Source organism: Umbelopsis ramanniana, assembly GCF_025399195.1.
Source record: "Umbelopsis ramanniana AG unplaced genomic scaffold K450scaffold_59, whole genome shotgun sequence".
Classification (NCBI taxonomy): domain Eukaryota; kingdom Fungi; phylum Mucoromycota; class Umbelopsidomycetes; order Umbelopsidales; family Umbelopsidaceae; genus Umbelopsis; species Umbelopsis ramanniana.
This window is the reverse complement of record NW_026252145.1, coordinates 66,644-83,163: the sequence shown is the minus strand read 5'-3', so window position 1 is coordinate 83,163 and position 16,520 is coordinate 66,644. Positions and strand designations below refer to the sequence as shown.

Genomic DNA, 16,520 nt, shown 5'->3' with positions numbered 1-16,520 from the left:
CCAAAAAATCGGGAGTTGATTTTGAGAGCTGATTGTTCTACGTCTGAGCATAGTTGGCGCTGGTTTTCCGAATCCATGGACGCTTTCGGTGTTTCTCTCTTTCAAAGTAGTCTATTTCACATGATATTGACATATTATATTTTAGAATGAGGCCATATCAAATGGAAAGGCCGTGGTTTTCTACCATATAACGTTTTCTTTTTCTGCGTTTGGGGCTCCGACCTGGCAAGTCTTATTCCGACAACGACAGTTGCACGTTGCCGCTTTAAAACTCTCGTCCGCGACTGTCCATTACTTCGCCAACCTTCTTTTACCTCCTTTCACATTTCCCTCGCCCCGCTCATCATGAAGGGCACCATTGGTTATGACATTCTATCCTGGATCTTCAACATTATGGTGGACATCTTCTTCCGTGAAGTCCGTCCAAGAGGAGCTCACCGCATCCCTCAGGAAGGCCCAGTTATCTTTGTTGCAGCACCACACGCCAATCAAGTAAGTGTTCCTCTATGCCAATTTCTTTTGAGTATGCGTTTTGACAATGCCGGTTTATTCCCTCTTTGAATAAATCATCAGTTTGTAGATCCATTGATTGTTATGCGAGAGTGCGGACGACGAGCATCGTTCATTATTGCTGCAAAATCTATGGGTGAAAGAGGAATTGGCACGTTTGCTCGACTGTTGAATTCTAGTAAGTATAAAGGCGATGTGGGCCAATTTTTTTTATGTGTACACATCAGTTTCCATATCCGCCGATCTTCCCCAACCACTGCCTGTCTAATTATTATTTTCCCGCGCCTCAGTACCCGTAGTGCGACCCCAGGATCTAGCCAAGCCTGGCAAAGGACGTATTCAGCTGTTAAATCGAAAAACAGATCCGTTGAGAATTACTGGTATCGACACCCATTTCACTCAGCAACTTCATGTCAGAGACTCCATCGTCCTACCCAAGAACGTCGGTCAGTCTGAGGTTGTAGAGATTGTCTCCGACACTGAGATCATAATCAAAAGAGAGTTCAAAGACCTCAAGGCGCTCGAACTTCTTACACAAAATGACGGAACTCTCTACAAATGTATGCCCCATATCGAACAGGAAGATGTTTATAATACCGTATATGACGAATTAAATGACGGCCAATGCATTACCATCTTTCCGGAAGGTGGTAGTCACGACCGCGCGGAAATGCTTCCTCTGAAAGGTATAATCATATATTATATTGTTTGTCTTGCGTCACAAAACTGATCCAAACTACTATTTTGGGGTGCACCCTTTATCATAGCCGGAGTCACCTTGATGGCGTTGGGCGCGATGGCTAAATATCCTGGTTTGGATGTAAAGATTGTACCGTGTGGTAAGTTGGGAGGCCAGCCATAAACTCAGTGCATGGCTCACACCGATGCAGAATACGGAACTAACAAGCCAAGTATTTCAGGTCTGAATTATTTTCATCCTCATCGCTTCAGATCAAGAGCTGTCATTGAGTTTGGTGATCCCATCACTATCTCACCTAAGCTTGTTGAACAATATAAAGCAGGTGGTACAGAAAAGAGGGCTGCATGCACAAAACTATTGGATAACATTTACAACGCCCTGAAATCGGTCACAGTCAATGCCGCCTCATATGAAACCCTCATGGTCATACAAGCTGCTCGCCGCCTGTATAAACCAGCTCATCGAAAACTACACATATCCCAAGTGGTCGATTTGAATAGACGCTTTGTCATCGGCTATAATCTATTCAAAGATGAACCCAAGGTGAAGGAATTGCAGCAGAAGGTCTTAGCCTACAACCAGCTTGTCAAATATCATGGTTTGAGAGATCATCAGGTGTCTCGTATGGAGCTTCACACATCACGTATTCTAGCTTTACTAGGCTATCGAATACTGCTGTTGATCATTTGGGGATTGTTGGCCTTCCCAGGTGCTATCTTGAATTTGCCTGTGGCTATTGTTGCCAAGATTTTCAGTGCTAAAAAAGCTAGGGAAGCACTCCGTGGATCTACCGTCAAAATCGCTGGTCGCGACGTACTTGCTACATGGAAAATCTTGGTCGGTTTTGTCCTCCTTCCCACTATCTATGGTCTCTACACTCTGCTCCTCTTCATCACATTGTTGCACACTGATTTACCCCTTAAATGGAAATTCGTTGCTCCTGCCGTTGTATGGATTCTGTTACCTTTTATCTCGTATGCCAGTTTACGTTTTGGAGAAATCGGCATGGACGTCTACAGGTGAATATTGTGCGTTCAAATATCTATACATAGCCATATTTTTCTAACATATGCATTGGTACTTTTTTCTTCAAAATAGGTCCCTAAAGCCCCTCTATCTTGCTCTTGTTGATCATCAAAGCACTGAGCAACTTCGCCAAAATCGGGAAAAGCTGTCTCATGATATCACAGAGCTGATCAACGAGTATGGACCAAGAGCCTTTACTGACTTTGATCGTAGGTTGATTTCTTTATAATGTGATATTAGGTGGGTTATGGATACTAACGTGTGGATTTTTCTACTTCGTAGCCGACAATATCTTTAGAATCGCACCTAGTCCAAGTGCAAGTAATAATGTTAGCCGATCTACCAGCCAGTTCTCATTCCCCAAGATCGCCAGTGGCTTCTTCAATCAACGAAAAGAATGGATGGATGATCGCAACATCTTTAACTGGAGCAAAAATGCGTCTGAATCGGATGCAGATGACAACTTGTACTTTTTGGGCCGGTCCTCGCAAGGAAATCGAAGTCGTAGTGGATCCGCTAGTGAATTGGATGGCGGCTGGACACCCGATAGCAGAAACCGTAGTCGAGCAAGCAGTGTATCCAGCAACAACGGCGAGGGGTTCAAAGTAGAGTCGATGACCAGTTTATCGCCCACATTACCATTCAATGAAAATGGCTTGAAGCAGCGCCCAATCTTTAAAATTGAAGATTTCGACGAGGCGCCACCCAAGCAAGCTATTGTTGGATAATCCACATACTAGCTATCTCCATCATGTTCTAGATATCATTTGCCACACGTAACTGCACACGCAATCCCCCAATTTCACATTCTACAATCTATCTCATACAAGCATGCTTCAACCCCACGCACACAAGCACGATAATATTGGGCCATTTCGCTATGGAAATGTTACTTGCATTGTGTGCTATCCATTCCTTCCTTATTTTCTACCCTGCTGTATGCAGGGTTTCGCTATGGTTATTCCTTTGTGAATCATTACAACCTCCACCTATACCTTTTATTTGTCCAAATATATATGTTTCTATACATCTATTCGTGAGACGGCTTAATTGATCGAAACGGACGATGGTAGGAAAAGGGTTGACGCTTGATTCTTCTTCAGTTTGTTTGGGTTCGTTGACGTTAAAGGGTCACGTAGATCAGAAAGCTATCTGCAGAACGTGTGGGGAACGATTCGATGATTATCCATGCCTTTTGTACCTACAGAAGGCAAATTTAAACATGCATGGCGTCCCTCAAAGTATTTTCGGTTGGATCGAAAGAAAATGGACGTTCTAAAACGTCGTATTCGCCCTGTTTGTCCTTGCGGTACCGAGAATTTTTTGATGTCCATGACTCTTTGAGATGCGGTGTTCGATGGTTAGAAAGTTCTAAACAGTATACCAATGCTGACTATTTTCTGACTTGTGTCAATAGAATTTCAAGTTCTCCGATTTTGATACGCAGATGACAGCAAAATTCTTGATAACATCGTCTTGTTCGACATGTAGCTGCTTTTTCAACTCCTCCACTTGTCGAGCCCAATGATTTTGTGCACCAGCGTGGCGCGATGGCTCTTGGCTTCGCGAGGCAGTCGTCGCATGGTTTGCCTTTCGAGTGAATGACTGCTGCTTCCTCCTCGCAATTCTTGCATTAGATATTCTCTTTGGCCATTTTATCACTTTGGAAAAATTCTCTCTGGCTAAAATTCATTTAATTGAAATGGTTAAAACAAATGTTTGCAAAAAAGTCCTTACGGTTGCTGACCGACGACGAAAAATATCAGTGCTTGACATCAGAACTGAAAATGATTTAAACAGCCGGCTGATGGGCACCATAAGCAACAAACGGGCGTGCGTTACATGCGGCGAGTACAGTGCGTGTCCAGGCCATTGTGAATTGATCCGTACGTGGTGGTGTACCCGCTTTCATATAAAAAAAAAGTGTTGAATTACGTCAACAATCACTGCCATTATTGCGGAGCGAGAATTAAGCATAAAAAAAAAAAAACAAAGGTAGAATGCTTGCTGTGTTACCTCGAGCCAAACTTCGACATGTCAGCATTCGATGCATTCGTAACGGTCCATCAGTACCAGCTCTCTGCAATTCCTCAAGAGCTATGGGAGGTAATGTGCATTGCAGAAGCTTGGTCCTTGCAACAGCTAGCCAACTTATTCACACTTGACACTCGATATGCAGACGCTCTTTATGAAGCTTGGAGAAGACTACTTGGACGCTGGTGAGGGTTTTTTAAAAAATGAACGTGAAAGGTAGAGAAAGTGTGACTGACGTTTGGGTTATTCAGGAAATGCTTTTGAGCTTCATTATGGCGATAATGTAGAAGGCTACTCACTTCATGCCAAAACTGATCTCGCAAAGGAAAGGTAAGCTATCCATGAATCGTAAGCACATTCATCGTGCAGACACTATCGGTAATTAAGGAAACTTCAAACAGCAACATCTTCTTGATTGACCATGCATGGACCACTAAACCAGAAAATGCAAAGAAAGAAATCAAGTCGGCACCAGGGCTTTTGGATCGTCTGGAAACAATCATGGACATTGAGAAAGAGGAAGTGGTCGATAGTGATGATGAAGATGAAATTGAAGAGGATTCAAATATGATTGATGTGGTTGCAGAGCAAGCTAATGTTAGCAAAGAGCAAGCGAGGGAAGCTCTTGTTGCTCAGCGTTATGATCTCGTCAATGCTATCATGCACCTGACTATGTCAGAAGAATTTAAAGCAGAGTCGGAACGTCTGCAAGATCAAGTATTGGGTCAAGTCCTTGGTAAGTCAATATGGTAGAAAGCTGGCCACATTTGAAGAAACAGATCTGTCTAATAATTGCGTGTTTTCACAGCAAGCGGTAAGCCGGAAGAGAAGGAAGAGCGTCTCAAAAAGGAGAAAGAAGAGAGAAGGAAAGAGAAAGAAAAGGAGGTTCTTGCACGTAGAATAAACCAAGTGTACTCCAAGATGTGGACCTACAACCAAACCTACCAGTACTCGGTTGTTACACCGGAAGGTACAACTGGTGTTGAAAGCGTATGGTGTAAGTAGGAGAAAGCTGTTGCTTCATATCGTCACTACCAGCATATTAATATCACAACGTTTTGATAGATATGAACGATGAGGTGGGCTCGGCTGTCGTACACTCCTCGGAACCCAACTGCGTCATGTTGCCCTTCATCTTCTCGCGTGGCCATGCTAGCACCATCCCTTATAGTGTCCTCTTCCCAATCAAGGATATTGCCCAAGGCGAAATCGTTACTCGAGACTTTATACCGAAAGACTTGAAAGAGAAACTTGAACGTGAAGCCTACTTGGCCGCTTTCCCGGGACGAATTGCTAACGAAGAGGAGATCGGAAGTGAGGATGATTTCATTGAAGCATTTGAAGTGAGTTTCATAGTCATAGTGTCATCAATGCGTAAATGTTGTTCTTAACAACCGTTTGCATAGGAATCAACCGAAGCCACCTCCAAGCCAGTAACTTCTGCCAAGCCAATCAACGCAGAGGCGATACTGAAAATGCCTACCACTCAAAATGTTGAAATCAAAGTCTATACTACCGCTGACTTTGTGAAACAGAATTTGACGTTACCGCATATCGTATTCACAAATGACATTCAGTCGGCTGATATCATATGGGTGGTTCAGGATTTCAGTGACTGGGATAAACTCAAGTCTAACCAACGCATCAGCCAAGTTCCCAACGAATCCTGTCTAACTTATAAGAACAACCTTGCCCAGCTTTTGTCGTAAGTTTGTTTCCTCCAATGTATGCTATCGAATGGCAGATTTTCATAGCTCACCTCATCCACCACAGCCAAACATACGGCAAGGTTTCTTGGTTCCCTCAGACGTATAACTTGATCAACCAGCTTCCAGCGTTTGTAGGAGATTATTTGCAACGATCACGTAACCTTGAAGACAATAACCTGTGGATCACCAAACCATGGTAGGTATGAACAAGTTGTATGGTGCGACAGAACAAAGTGGCTAATACGGTTGAATATAGGAACTACGCTCGAGGTATGGACATCGGCATTGCAGAATCGCTTCCGCAGGCCATCCGACAGAGAGAGACGGCTACACCAAAGATTGTTCAAGAGTACGTTGATAAACCTTTGCTTTATCACGATCGCAAGTTTGATTTGCGATACATTGTTCTTTTGCAACAAACACAACCTATGGTTGCTTGTGTGTATAACATGTTCTGGATTCGTCTTGCCAATAAGAAATATGATATGCGTAAGTGAATACATCTTGGAGCAAAATACCATCAGCGTGATGACTGAATTGCATACCATATTATGGTTCTTACAGATAATCTTGACGACTATGAGAAGCACTTTACGGTCATGAACTACTCCAATTACCAAATGACTCAGATCCACTATCAAGAGTTCATCAAGAATATAGAAAAGGAGCACAAGGGCTTGAAGTGGGCAGAGATTCAAAAGGATATCAATGTCGCTATCAAAGGTAAAGGACTGTTAGATGCAATTGGCTCTGGCTATGTGGTACTCACAACCTTCATCTTATAGATGTCCTTAGTGCTGCATGTATACAGGAACAACCTCTGGGCATGGCCAGCCCTCCTACAGCATTCAAGCCATTTGCGGTGTATGGGTTTGACGTGATGGTCACCAGTGATCTCAAACCCAAGATCATAGAAGTGAACTTCTCCCCTGACTGCACGCGTGCATGCCAGTACGACTCGGAATTTGTAAATAATATTTTCTCGGTTGTAGATGGCCGTGTCGGCCAAATCGGTAAAGCACTAGAAGCATTTACTATCCTCTAGACATGCAACTGAACTCAATATATACAATTAAAGTATCAAAGACATCGCAGATTTTATTGCTATCGGACAAAAGACAAACGATGGAATGGAATGGAAAGAAAAACTCACAGCTTGTGGGTATGATACAATGTATGTGTAGAGGAATTACAAAGAATACAAATGCTTGACTGAAATGGGCATGCGTTATTGAGAGATAGAGAACGAGAGAGAGAGAGGGTAGGGAAAGGAAGAGTACGGGGTAGTTGTTTTCAAGGGCCCAGCCCATGAGCTTGTAATATAAACTGTATTTAATTCTCTACTTCGTATGCCTGTAATTGAGTGCCATGCTGGTGCTCTACATCGGCCTCGTCTTGAGGCAATGACATCCAGCCATCATTCTCGTCTTGCTTGCGTATAGGTAGCCAAATAAGGTATCCCAAAAACATCTATCAACCAGAATGGATTAGTATGCGACGAAGGTGAGTTTAGTCTAGAAGAGAGATTCTTTTCACTTACCAGATACGAGATACCGAGGACGATAGCGACCCATACCGATGGGATAGCATGAAGGTATGTCGAGAACAGAAAGATATCGAATCCAATGACAATTGCCGCCAATATCCAACAGATTGTATATAGCACGTTGGAGATTTGGAATTCGGCTGACATAACGCGTGTTGATGAAGACAGTTTGAGAATAGGAATAAGTGCTGTCGGTAAACACAGACTGTATAATTGACGTTGTCAGTTATAGACCCTCTCCCTTTCATTAGTTTGATGGAACATTGACGCACCTTTGTAATACATTGAGCAACTCTCCCATAGTATCAAAATGTTGGACAGCAAAGATTGAAACCAACATGCTGGGAACTAGTGACACAGCTCGAGTAATCGCGACTCGATGCCAAGCTTTCTTAAAAATCGGTCGAAAGAAGCCTTCGAGGGCAAATCCTCCAGCCATCATGCCCGTTGTGGTTGAGCTCTGACCAGCCGCCAATAATCCTGCTGCCCACAAGTACCGAGCTCCTGATCCCAGCGTCTTACTTAAGACATCGCCGGCGTCATATAATCCTGGTAAAGCTGTTGTATCCGAACCTGCATGTTCGTCGTAAAACACTGAATCGAGAAGGCATCGTTAGACAATGCTGGAAAAGAACCTGTAAATACAAAGCAAACCAAACATGCATATTACCTTGTCCAAAGCATACAACAATAGCAAGATTAATGAGGAAAGAAACAAGAAGTGCCAGTCCAGACTCAATAGCAAAGTAAAAGTTGGCTTCCTTCAGTTTACGGACGGTTGGGTTCTTTCCTAGATCTCGTGACTGGACCAAAGCACTATTTCAATGTTAGAAAGGCTATCACAGTAAATGCAGTGCAATCATTTCAACTTACGAATGCAAAAACATGTTGTGAGGCATGACTACAGCACCGAGCATACCAACAGCTTGGATAACAGAGTTTTCAGGTATGATTGGCAAGATGATGCCTTCAAATATAGAGGCAATCTCTGGACGAGACATGAACATTTCAATCCAAAAGCATATGGCCATAAGAGCAATGAGCACCATGAACAAGGCTTCCAACTTTCGCATTCCGTAGTATTGTACCAAACTGAAGGTGATGGTGTCTGTGGCAGTAAGAAGAACTCCGCTCCACAGTGGGATATTTAAAATGATTCGCAATGCGATGGCGCTGCCGACAATTTCCATGATATCAGCACCAATGATGGCACATTGTGTAAAGCAATAGAGTGTGATGGAGACCCGTCTAGAATAATGACTCCGTATCAGCTGGGCCAGATGTTTGCCCGTTACTGTTCCAAGTCGAGCTGACAGAATTTGAAAAAGCAGACCTAGCGTACTATTGTTAGATTACTGGTCAAGTCGGAGCCAGCGGGATCTGATAGGAAATTGTACTCACCGGTTACATGTGCCCAAAAGAGGAGCCATAATAGGCTGTAGCCAGCAATTGCTCCAGCCTGTAAATCTGATTCCAGATTGCCCGGATCCAAATAGGCTATAGACATCAGCAATCCTGCCAAACCAAGCCAACAAAGCCAAAATTTTAAAAGTAAAAGAATCAATATATGAAAATTTGCAATGTATACTCTAAGAGCCCATCCGCCTGTCAACTCACCTGGTCCAGCATATGTCCATAACTTTTTGAAAGAAAACCATTGATCTGATACATCTCCTGTGTCGATTTCTGCCTTTAATTCTGTGTCATTGAGAAATCGACTCTCTGATGTGGCCAATTCTGATTCTTCCATAGTGTCGCTGCTAATGCTCGGTCGTTTCGAGCTTATTTCAGTAGATGGGTCTATGGTTGTAGTTAGATGTAAGTCTTTCAAATGTGGCGGCGTCATGGCCGAAAGACAACCGTTTAAAAAAAGATATTAGCCGTGCAGCAAACCAAAAAGTCCCCTCAGTCCGCCAGTGAATTTTGCACGTGACATGAACGAGCGACATTGTTTCCACAATTTCATCTTTCAAGAAAAAAAGTACGACGGTGATTTATTTTTTATACAATATATGCGATGAACATTTACAATATCATTTTTGATTTTAATCCTCCTTGCTTACAACTGAAGCTCTATTCAAAGTATTTTTGGCATCGGTTCCTGTGGTGCCGGTACGAGCAGCATAGGTGCGAGCCTTGGCATAGGCATCATTGGCAGATTGAACGGCCAAGTTTTGAGCGTTGTGGAGTTGTCCACTAAGCATAGAGTTGGTTTGGGCAATACGAGAGTCAACAACATGCTTGTTAGATTGGTAGAATCGAGGAAGAGTGAAGGCAGCAAGGAGGGAAATAACGACCAGAGTGCGGGATGAAATGTGGGCAGCAAAGGTCCAGACAATGAAGGAAATGGCAAACCAGGTCAAACTACGGCTCTTGTCCTCGATCAGAACAATCTTCTTGACTTCCTTTCCAACAGTATCCATGATCTCGCAAAACAAGTCAACATAGTGATGAAGGTGGGTCTTGTCGACCAAAGGATTAGGGTTATTGATACGTTGTCTGAGAATGATGAAATGACATGAGAACACGCATATTGAATTCCCGATGATGAAACAAAATGGTCTTACCTATGGGGATGAAGGGCAGGCTCGTTGTTATCGCTGAAGATTTGCTGGGCGCTCATCGAGGTAAACACGTAGGCCAAATTCAAGCCAGTGGCGACGGTCATGGCTGCAGCTCCAATTTGCAATAGGGAGTACTGTCTGGTCATATAAATAAACAAGAGGGATACAGTCAAAGCCACCATGGAACGAGCAGGTCTTTCCCAGTAGATCAAACTTTGCAAATGCGTTGACACCATAGTGGTAGGATCTAGGTAAAGAGGATGAGTGAGCATTTTCAAATCAAAGCTTTCTTGATTATCAGAACGTGTGTCAAGTACCATTGGCGGTGTGGTCAACCCCGTGTGCGACACCAGAAAGGTTCATATTCCTCAAGTTGCTGTCTTTTTTAAGAAGACTTTCATCATGCGGAGGGGTAACTGGACGCATGTTGAATTGATTTGCTGCTGCTGTGGCCATTTGGAACGAAGTAAAGAGTAGAGAAGAATGGGAAATTTTGAAGGCGCCTTTATACAAGGGACTGATTTTCATGCGCGGTTTGTTTCATCATCGTTGCGCCAGTGGGTGGAAAATTTTAAGAGTCCGTGCACAGTGAAGACATCATGACAGCGCCTTTCCCAATGTCGACATTGATATAATATCCCTTTTCTTAACGCCAGAGTATTTGCAATAAGCCAAAACCATGCTTCCCACGTTCAACGTCAATGTTCGATCCATGTCGACATACCTTCAGAAAAAAAAGCCGATATATTAACGTGAAAAAGTCGATCGAAAAGTGATATGTTACGCGAAAGGGTCGATCGATTTAATTAAGTCACTTGAAATCAACTGTTTATTTTTTGAATTCCTTCAAAACTCTCATGACCTCAGGTGATGTTATTTCATGTGGAAGAACTGGCCAAGTTTTTGTGAAGGGTAAGTGGAACGCTGTGGCTTAGCTGGCGGATTTTCTTGAACACTTTATTGCCAGTCACAGGCGCGTCAGATCTTTTTGCGCTTTTCACCTTAACCGTTATCCAAAATGGCATCCATGCGTATCGACCAAGTTAAAAACACAACGCGCGAGCAAAGAGTTGCTGCACACACACATATCAAAGGCTTAGGTCTGCGCGACGATGGATCTGCTGAGCCCATTGCTGCTGGATTCGTCGGTCAAGAGAACGCTCGAGAGGTATGCAGGCTTTTTTCAATTACCAATCGTGGTATAGGTCTTTCACCCTGTAATCTAACCAACAATAACCGCATTCTATTGTCTCTGTCTACCCTTATTGCAATAGGCAAGTGGTGTAGCAGTCGAACTTATCAAGTCAAAAAAAATGGCTGGTCGAGCATTGTTGCTTGCCGGAGCTCCCGGTACTGGTAAAACCGCTCTTGCTCTCGCAGTTTCACAAGAGCTTGGACCAAAAGTACCTTTCTGTCCTATGGTTGGCTCAGAGGTTTACTCAGCCGAAATTAAAAAGACGGAGGTTCTCATGGAAAACTTCCGTCGTGCTATTGGATTGAGAATCAAGGAGACGAAGGAAGTGTATGAAGGTGAAGTCACCGAACTTACGCCTGAAGAGACGGAAAACCCCTTGGGCGGTTACGGCAAAACCATTTCACATGTCATCATTGGCCTCAAGACCGTCAAAGGTACCAAGCAGCTTAAACTCGACCCTAGCATTTTCGAATCCATTCAAAAGGAAAAGGTCAGCGTTGGAGACGTCATTTATATCGAATCTAATACTGGAGCCGTCAAGCGAGTTGGACGATCAGATGCCTATGCAACTGAATTTGATCTTGAAGCTGAAGAATATGTGCCTCTTCCAAAGGGTGATGTGCACAAGAAGAAGGAGATAATACAGGATGTTACCCTTCATGACCTTGATGTCGCTAATGCCAAACCACAAGGAGGCCAGGATATCATGTCTATGATGGGACAAATGCTCAAGCCCAAGAAGACCGAAATCACCGATAAACTGCGAAAGGAGATTAACAAGGTCGTCAACAAATACATTGATCAGGGTATTGCTGAACTGGTACCTGGCGTTTTGTTTATCGATGAAGTTCACATGTTGGACATTGAATGCTTTACATATCTCAACCGCGCTCTCGAATCATCTCTTGCTCCTATCGTCATTTTCGCCACCAATCGGGGCATGTGCACTATTCGTGGTACCGAAGATGTTGTGGCTCCTCATGGCATTCCCATCGATCTGTTGGACCGCCTGTTGATCATCCGTACATTACCATATACCATTGACGAGATCAAGGTTATTGTGAGAATAAGAGCAAAGATAGAGAACTTGAATGTCGAGGATTCTGCTGCAGATTTCATTGCCGAGACCGGTATCAAAACATCTTTGAGGTTTGTCATTGTCGTCATTGTCTCCAAGAACATCGCTATGATACTAAACCATTCCCTACAGATTTGCTATACAGCTTTTGACACCAGCCAGCATCTTAGCATCCATTAATGGCCGCGACACTATCACACAGGATGATGTCAACGAGGTTGATGATCTTTTCCTGGACGCTAAGAAGTCAGCCAAGAACCTCGTAGATAAAAATTACCTCTTGTAAAATAAATAAACGATCGCTTCGCCCCAACGCAATGGAAAGGACCGACGGAAACCCTCATTGCAACTTTGGACACTTTCTCTTTTTTCATTACATACTTCTCTCATATATGTTTACCGTCTGGTCATATCTGATGAGGTCCTTCCAATAAAATCATTCATTCATTAATTTTTACACAATTATCCAAAAGACAATCCCATATATGATTTTGAATAATCATCTCTACACAATTTTATAGTTACATAGATTGACTACAGCATTAAAAAATCTATCGCATATATCGGCGAACAGGGCCATTTCTATTGCATGGAATCTGCGTTGAGTTCAGATTCATCAGGCAATACATCGGACAACTTGTCTCGGACAAGTTCAACACCGCGCCAAATACGAAGAAGGTTAGCACCTGCAACGCCCTTGACATCTTCATCGCTCCAGCCTCTTTTCAAGAGTTCAGCGATGAGATAGGGGTACTTGCTCACATCCTCCAACCCAACAGGTGTCAAGTCGATGCCATTGTAGTCAGAGCCGAGACCGACCTTGTCACGACCAGCAATGGATGCAATGTGTTCAATGTGGTCAGCGACATCTGACAAGGTTGCTCGCTTAGATTCATCACATTCAACGAATCTACTGTAGAAGTTGACCATGACGACGCCGTCGGTTTCGTTGAGTCTACGAAGCACGGAATCTGGCACATTGCGCTCGATAGGGCAGATAGCATTAGCGGAAGTATGACTGAAGAGGACGGGGGCAGAGGTGGTATCCAAAACGGCATGCATGGTAGAATGAGCAACGTGAGAAATGTCGACAAACATGCCAATGCGGTTCATTTCTTTCACGATCTTTCGTCCAAAGTCAGTAAGACCTGTACCCTTTGGGAAGGGATACTCAGTAGCCGGGGACTGAGACTCGGCCTAAATGTCAAGCGAATGTGTCAATTCATTACTCCATAGTGCCATCCTAACAACAACCATGGACTATCTTACCCATGGGGTGTGGCAATTGTGAGTCAAAGTCATGTAGCGTACTCCAGCGTCGTAGAACTGACGCAAGGCAGACATGGAGCTGTCGATAATCTGACCACCTTCGATACCTTGCATGGAGGCAATGCGACCATTCTTGATGGCGTCTTCGTACTCTGCTACCGAACCAGCCAATTGGAATGTATCAGGGTAGCGTTGAACCATGCGCTTTACCAAATCGATCAATTCCAAACCCTCTTTAACTTGGTTGGCCTCTTTGTCCTCACAGGGATAGAAAATACTCCAGAATTGGCCACCAACATGACCCTTACGCAAACGTTCGATATCGGTATGGCTCTCATTGGTCATGTGGGTCAAGTCAATATTGTTGAGTTTGCCCTTATAATAAAACTTGAGAAAGATTGGCCAGTCATTGTGGGTGTCAATGACAGGTTGTTGCTCGAGTAAAGTATTGGCTCGAGCGAGATATGAGGATGGCTTGGGAGATACTGGAATCTGTTCCTGAGCGCAGACAAGCGTCGCAAAACTTGCCAAAGCTACAGCTAGAATTGACTTCATTGCGGAATTGGTTGGAAGTAGTACTTTACTTTTTTACAGCCATTTGAAAGATAAGCTGCTTGTCACGTGATTCGATTGGTAAGCGACGCCTGGCAATTTCGGTATGAATTATTAACATAGCCGTTGGGACGGAGACAGCTGTAAGGTCATGTAACACTAGCTGTTAAAAGTTTGGATGACTTGAGCCCATATGACATATTATATCTTAGAGAAAGTGAAAAGCGCGCAAACAAATAGTTCTATCAGCTGGTGTACTCTTTCACTTGCAAAGAGGCACGACTGTGAGGATTCATTCCTTCAAAGTGTAAGCTTCAAGTGTAGCCGAGATCAAGATGTATCGTACATCGAACTTGACTAACGGTTTTGCTAGTATTTGGTTCAAATGTAAGGCTGCTGAAGGGTCTTTTTGGTCATCTGTGTAGTACTATTTCGAAGAACGCGCGACACAACTCTGTGCCCCTGTGTACATCAATCGCTCTGCGGTGGCCGTTTAGACTACAAAAAGTTATATAGTGCGTATTACTATTTTGATAAGCATCTCAATTCTCCACAGAAATCTGGGATGTTAATACAGTCCGCATAAAGAGCAGGTATTAGGAAATTCCTTGTGGTTTATGCACCTTACATCCACGTTTACACTGAGCTCAGGTTCACCACGTATTACCAACAAAAATAGCAGTAAATCTGAAGTGTATGTTTGTCCGTCTTGAACAATATAAACATTGCCTTTATTCTATGAATGCACCATGGCTTCTGTCGAACCGTGATTATGAAATGAAGGCGGCACAAAAATCCTATCACGTCACAGTGTCCGCAGCCCGATTTGAGACAGTCTAAGCATCGGCATCCATGCATAATCTATAATCCGTGCCTTTAACTAGAGTAGATCAGCCACTGTAACGCTTCGTGTACTGTTTCGTTCATCTACTTCTCTCAGTCGGTCGCTGAATCGTTTGCTCTTTGAACAAATTCGGCCGATTTTAACAGATCCGCGGCTCGGAACCATGACAGTCACCACTATGTCATTATTATAGGTCCCCGGCTTGAATGGCCATGGCTTTCCTGTTCCCATAGGCATAATCAGGACTGTTAATCGCTTCAAAAAGAAAAAAAATACCGAATACTCGGTGTGCCTCGGTTTTCAGCTTGGCCACAAGGTTTCAAATGATTGGACCGCGGTTTGAATATTGGAAGGCAGCGTCCATGCAAAAGAAATAGTTGGCTCGACTTGTAAGAGTCCAAACTGCTCGAAAAGTGATACTCGACTATGCGACCATCGATATCTTGTATTTTTATTGAGAAAACTCCAAGAGAGTCAATATGATTGCGATATCTAGACCCTTCAATGTTTTTATCTGTCAACTCAGCACGTCCATTGGTACCTGAAACAGCCTATCTACCAATTTTCGCCATGTGGGGAAGGCCTACTTCCTCTTTTTCAACAGTAGTTTTTTTCTTTTTTTAAGAGAAAACCTATGCAAAAACCAGTGCATGAATGCGGAACCGAGTAAATTATGCAAAAATCCTTGCGAAATTCCTGCGAAAACCGCATAATTCTCATTTTTCTTTAAAACCCCAGTGAGAATTTTGGACATTTCGTCCTCTATCCTTTCTGGAGAGCCCACAAGGCTCATAGGACCCAAGATAGCCTGGTAACAGTCCTGAGATTCAGAAGAGAGTGTAAGTTCTCAAGATACTCACAAGAATAAGTCCCTACTCTGACTCTCTACCTTAGCTATGGGGCTCTGGGGCTTCAAGAACCCCTCCGGACACGACATGCAAGATGTCTGCCTTAGCTAGATGGGTGTTGGTGTTTTTTCTTGTGGTGTTCGGGATATTGCTTCTAAAGATCTAAACCTGGTGGAACCTCCTATGACAAGCCTTGCCCAGCTTTGAGCGGGACTCCTAGATCTGGACGGTTCTCCGATGATAGCACGGCTGGGCAGGCCCTGCTTAGGAAAACTGGTCATCGTGGTGCCGCCATATGAGAGCGAGTACCAGGTGACAGCACGTCTGAAGGGGTTATGGTAGCCTTATAAAAAGCCATCTGATGAGACCTTTGGCATGGTCGAAACCTCCTCTTTTAATAAAAAATTTGAAAATTTATACTCTTTGTATGCAGTATTACGGGGGAAATCGGATGAGTTGAGATGAGGGAAGTACTAGCCATGGTCCGTTTTGCTATTTTCATAAGAGTTCTAAGCCTAGCTTCACATCTGTTGTCCTCGAGCCTCTTGTAGAAGCTGGAGACTATAATAAAGTCTTCACCGTTCTGTTCCAGTAGGTAGCAAGGGGCAGCTGAAGGTAAGCTGAAGGTACCGAATATTTCCCGTA

The 16,520-nt window shown here is 43.5% G+C and overlaps 9 protein-coding genes across 9 annotated transcripts; 5 read left to right on the top strand and 4 right to left on the bottom strand.

The window, feature by feature from the left end:
- The first annotated feature begins 236 nt into the window (after positions 1-236).
- K450DRAFT_255416 (uncharacterized protein) lies at positions 237-3,340 on the top strand. Its single transcript, XM_051591343.1, has 7 exons — positions 237-492; positions 574-688; positions 801-1,196; positions 1,278-1,349; positions 1,431-2,229; positions 2,309-2,445; positions 2,519-3,340. Exons 1-7 carry the CDS (start codon positions 346-348, stop codon positions 2,962-2,964), a joined length of 2,112 nt encoding a protein of 703 aa, XP_051441757.1. The 5' UTR covers positions 237-345; the 3' UTR covers positions 2,965-3,340.
- On the top strand, positions 2,826-3,376 carry K450DRAFT_255413 (uncharacterized protein). Its single transcript, XM_051591342.1, has one exon. It carries the CDS (start codon positions 3,117-3,119, stop codon positions 3,288-3,290), a length of 174 nt encoding a protein of 57 aa, XP_051441756.1. The 5' UTR covers positions 2,826-3,116; the 3' UTR covers positions 3,291-3,376.
- Positions 3,377-4,245: 869 nt separating this feature from the next.
- On the top strand, positions 4,246-5,107 carry K450DRAFT_255409 (uncharacterized protein). The gene is made up of 3 exons (XM_051591341.1): positions 4,246-4,455; positions 4,522-4,600; positions 4,672-5,107. Exons 1-3 carry the CDS (start codon positions 4,410-4,412, stop codon positions 5,021-5,023), a joined length of 477 nt encoding a protein of 158 aa, XP_051441755.1. The 5' UTR covers positions 4,246-4,409; the 3' UTR covers positions 5,024-5,107.
- K450DRAFT_255398 (uncharacterized protein) lies at positions 5,108-7,251 on the top strand. Its single transcript, XM_051591340.1, has 8 exons — positions 5,108-5,267; positions 5,336-5,613; positions 5,677-5,975; positions 6,044-6,175; positions 6,236-6,468; positions 6,544-6,702; positions 6,765-6,992; positions 7,058-7,251. The coding sequence occupies exons 1-8, from the start codon at positions 5,192-5,194 to the stop codon at positions 7,189-7,191; spliced, it is 1,539 nt and encodes a 512-aa protein (XP_051441754.1). The 5' UTR covers positions 5,108-5,191; the 3' UTR covers positions 7,192-7,251.
- Positions 7,168-9,380, bottom strand: K450DRAFT_255393 (uncharacterized protein). Its single transcript, XM_051591339.1, has 7 exons — positions 9,143-9,380; positions 8,927-9,040; positions 8,399-8,858; positions 8,196-8,341; positions 7,798-8,119; positions 7,520-7,730; positions 7,168-7,449 (listed from the first exon to the last, which is right to left on the bottom strand). The coding sequence occupies exons 1-7, from the start codon at positions 9,369-9,371 to the stop codon at positions 7,312-7,314; spliced, it is 1,620 nt and encodes a 539-aa protein (XP_051441753.1). The 5' UTR covers positions 9,372-9,380; the 3' UTR covers positions 7,168-7,311.
- Positions 9,381-9,415: 35 nt separating this feature from the next.
- On the bottom strand, positions 9,416-10,714 carry K450DRAFT_115017 (uncharacterized protein). Its single transcript, XM_051583936.1, has 2 exons — positions 10,093-10,714; positions 9,416-10,024 (listed from the first exon to the last, which is right to left on the bottom strand). The coding sequence occupies exons 1-2, from the start codon at positions 10,407-10,409 to the stop codon at positions 9,571-9,573; spliced, it is 771 nt and encodes a 256-aa protein (XP_051441752.1). The 5' UTR covers positions 10,410-10,714; the 3' UTR covers positions 9,416-9,570.
- A 313-nt stretch (positions 10,715-11,027) lies between these two features.
- On the top strand, positions 11,028-12,848 carry K450DRAFT_255384 (uncharacterized protein). Its single transcript, XM_051591338.1, has 3 exons — positions 11,028-11,257; positions 11,364-12,433; positions 12,495-12,848. The coding sequence occupies exons 1-3, from the start codon at positions 11,108-11,110 to the stop codon at positions 12,646-12,648; spliced, it is 1,374 nt and encodes a 457-aa protein (XP_051441751.1). The 5' UTR covers positions 11,028-11,107; the 3' UTR covers positions 12,649-12,848.
- Position 12,849: 1 nt separating this feature from the next.
- K450DRAFT_255381 (uncharacterized protein) lies at positions 12,850-14,196 on the bottom strand. Its single transcript, XM_051591337.1, has 2 exons — positions 13,632-14,196; positions 12,850-13,559 (listed from the first exon to the last, which is right to left on the bottom strand). The coding sequence occupies exons 1-2, from the start codon at positions 14,184-14,186 to the stop codon at positions 12,945-12,947; spliced, it is 1,170 nt and encodes a 389-aa protein (XP_051441750.1). The 5' UTR covers positions 14,187-14,196; the 3' UTR covers positions 12,850-12,944.
- A 1,370-nt stretch (positions 14,197-15,566) lies between these two features.
- Positions 15,567-16,058, bottom strand: K450DRAFT_255377 (uncharacterized protein). Its single transcript, XM_051591336.1, has 2 exons — positions 15,917-16,058; positions 15,567-15,847 (listed from the first exon to the last, which is right to left on the bottom strand). Exons 1-2 carry the CDS (start codon positions 15,962-15,964, stop codon positions 15,611-15,613), a joined length of 285 nt encoding a protein of 94 aa, XP_051441749.1. The 5' UTR covers positions 15,965-16,058; the 3' UTR covers positions 15,567-15,610.
- Positions 16,059-16,520: the final 462 nt, after the last annotated feature.

What these genes read in the sequence shown, in the direction of transcription:
- K450DRAFT_255416 (XM_051591343.1), top strand. Translation starts at nt 346, where the DNA reads ATGAAGGGCACCATTGGTTATGACATTCTATCCTGGATCTTCAACATT. An exon ending in CAGCACCACACGCCAATCAA is followed by an intron (nt 493 to 573) that starts GTAAGTGTTCCT and finishes ATAAATCATCAG; the next exon opens with TTTGTAGATCCATTGATTGT. An exon ending in GGAAATGCTTCCTCTGAAAG is followed by an intron (nt 1,197 to 1,277) that starts GTATAATCATAT and finishes CCTTTATCATAG; the next exon opens with CCGGAGTCACCTTGATGGCG.
- K450DRAFT_255413 (XM_051591342.1), top strand. Translation starts at nt 3,117, where the DNA reads ATGGAAATGTTACTTGCATTGTGTGCTATCCATTCCTTCCTTATTTTC.
- K450DRAFT_255409 (XM_051591341.1), top strand. Translation starts at nt 4,410, where the DNA reads ATGCAGACGCTCTTTATGAAGCTTGGAGAAGACTACTTGGACGCTG. An exon ending in AGAAGACTACTTGGACGCTG is followed by an intron (nt 4,456 to 4,521) that starts GTGAGGGTTTTT and finishes TGGGTTATTCAG; the next exon opens with GAAATGCTTTTGAGCTTCAT. An exon ending in ACTGATCTCGCAAAGGAAAG is followed by an intron (nt 4,601 to 4,671) that starts GTAAGCTATCCA and finishes AACTTCAAACAG; the next exon opens with CAACATCTTCTTGATTGACC.
- K450DRAFT_255398 (XM_051591340.1), top strand. Translation starts at nt 5,192, where the DNA reads ATGTGGACCTACAACCAAACCTACCAGTACTCGGTTGTTACACCGGAA. An exon ending in TGGTGTTGAAAGCGTATGGT is followed by an intron (nt 5,268 to 5,335) that starts GTAAGTAGGAGA and finishes ACGTTTTGATAG; the next exon opens with ATATGAACGATGAGGTGGGC. An exon ending in TATCAATGTCGCTATCAAAG is followed by an intron (nt 6,703 to 6,764) that starts GTAAAGGACTGT and finishes TTCATCTTATAG; the next exon opens with ATGTCCTTAGTGCTGCATGT.
- K450DRAFT_255393 (XM_051591339.1), bottom strand. Translation starts at nt 9,371, where the DNA reads ATGACGCCGCCACATTTGAAAGACTTACATCTAACTACAACCATAGAC. An exon ending in ATGGACATATGCTGGACCAG is followed by an intron (nt 9,041 to 9,142) that starts GTGAGTTGACAG and finishes TTGGTTTGGCAG; the next exon opens with GATTGCTGATGTCTATAGCC. An exon ending in TTGCTCAATGTATTACAAAG is followed by an intron (nt 7,731 to 7,797) that starts GTGCGTCAATGT and finishes TCAATTATACAG; the next exon opens with TCTGTGTTTACCGACAGCAC.
- K450DRAFT_115017 (XM_051583936.1), bottom strand. Translation starts at nt 10,409, where the DNA reads ATGGTACTTGACACACGTTCTGATAATCAAGAAAGCTTTGATTTGAAA. An exon ending in CCTGCCCTTCATCCCCATAG is followed by an intron (nt 10,025 to 10,092) that starts GTAAGACCATTT and finishes CATCATTCTCAG; the next exon opens with ACAACGTATCAATAACCCTA.
- K450DRAFT_255384 (XM_051591338.1), top strand. Translation starts at nt 11,108, where the DNA reads ATGGCATCCATGCGTATCGACCAAGTTAAAAACACAACGCGCGAGCAA. An exon ending in GTCAAGAGAACGCTCGAGAG is followed by an intron (nt 11,258 to 11,363) that starts GTATGCAGGCTT and finishes TTATTGCAATAG; the next exon opens with GCAAGTGGTGTAGCAGTCGA. An exon ending in GGTATCAAAACATCTTTGAG is followed by an intron (nt 12,434 to 12,494) that starts GTTTGTCATTGT and finishes CATTCCCTACAG; the next exon opens with ATTTGCTATACAGCTTTTGA.
- K450DRAFT_255381 (XM_051591337.1), bottom strand. Translation starts at nt 14,186, where the DNA reads ATGAAGTCAATTCTAGCTGTAGCTTTGGCAAGTTTTGCGACGCTTGTC. An exon ending in ACAATTGCCACACCCCATGG is followed by an intron (nt 13,560 to 13,631) that starts GTAAGATAGTCC and finishes CTTGACATTTAG; the next exon opens with GCCGAGTCTCAGTCCCCGGC.
- K450DRAFT_255377 (XM_051591336.1), bottom strand. Translation starts at nt 15,964, where the DNA reads ATGTCGTGTCCGGAGGGGTTCTTGAAGCCCCAGAGCCCCATAGCTAAG. An exon ending in CCCAGAGCCCCATAGCTAAG is followed by an intron (nt 15,848 to 15,916) that starts GTAGAGAGTCAG and finishes TCTGAATCTCAG; the next exon opens with GACTGTTACCAGGCTATCTT.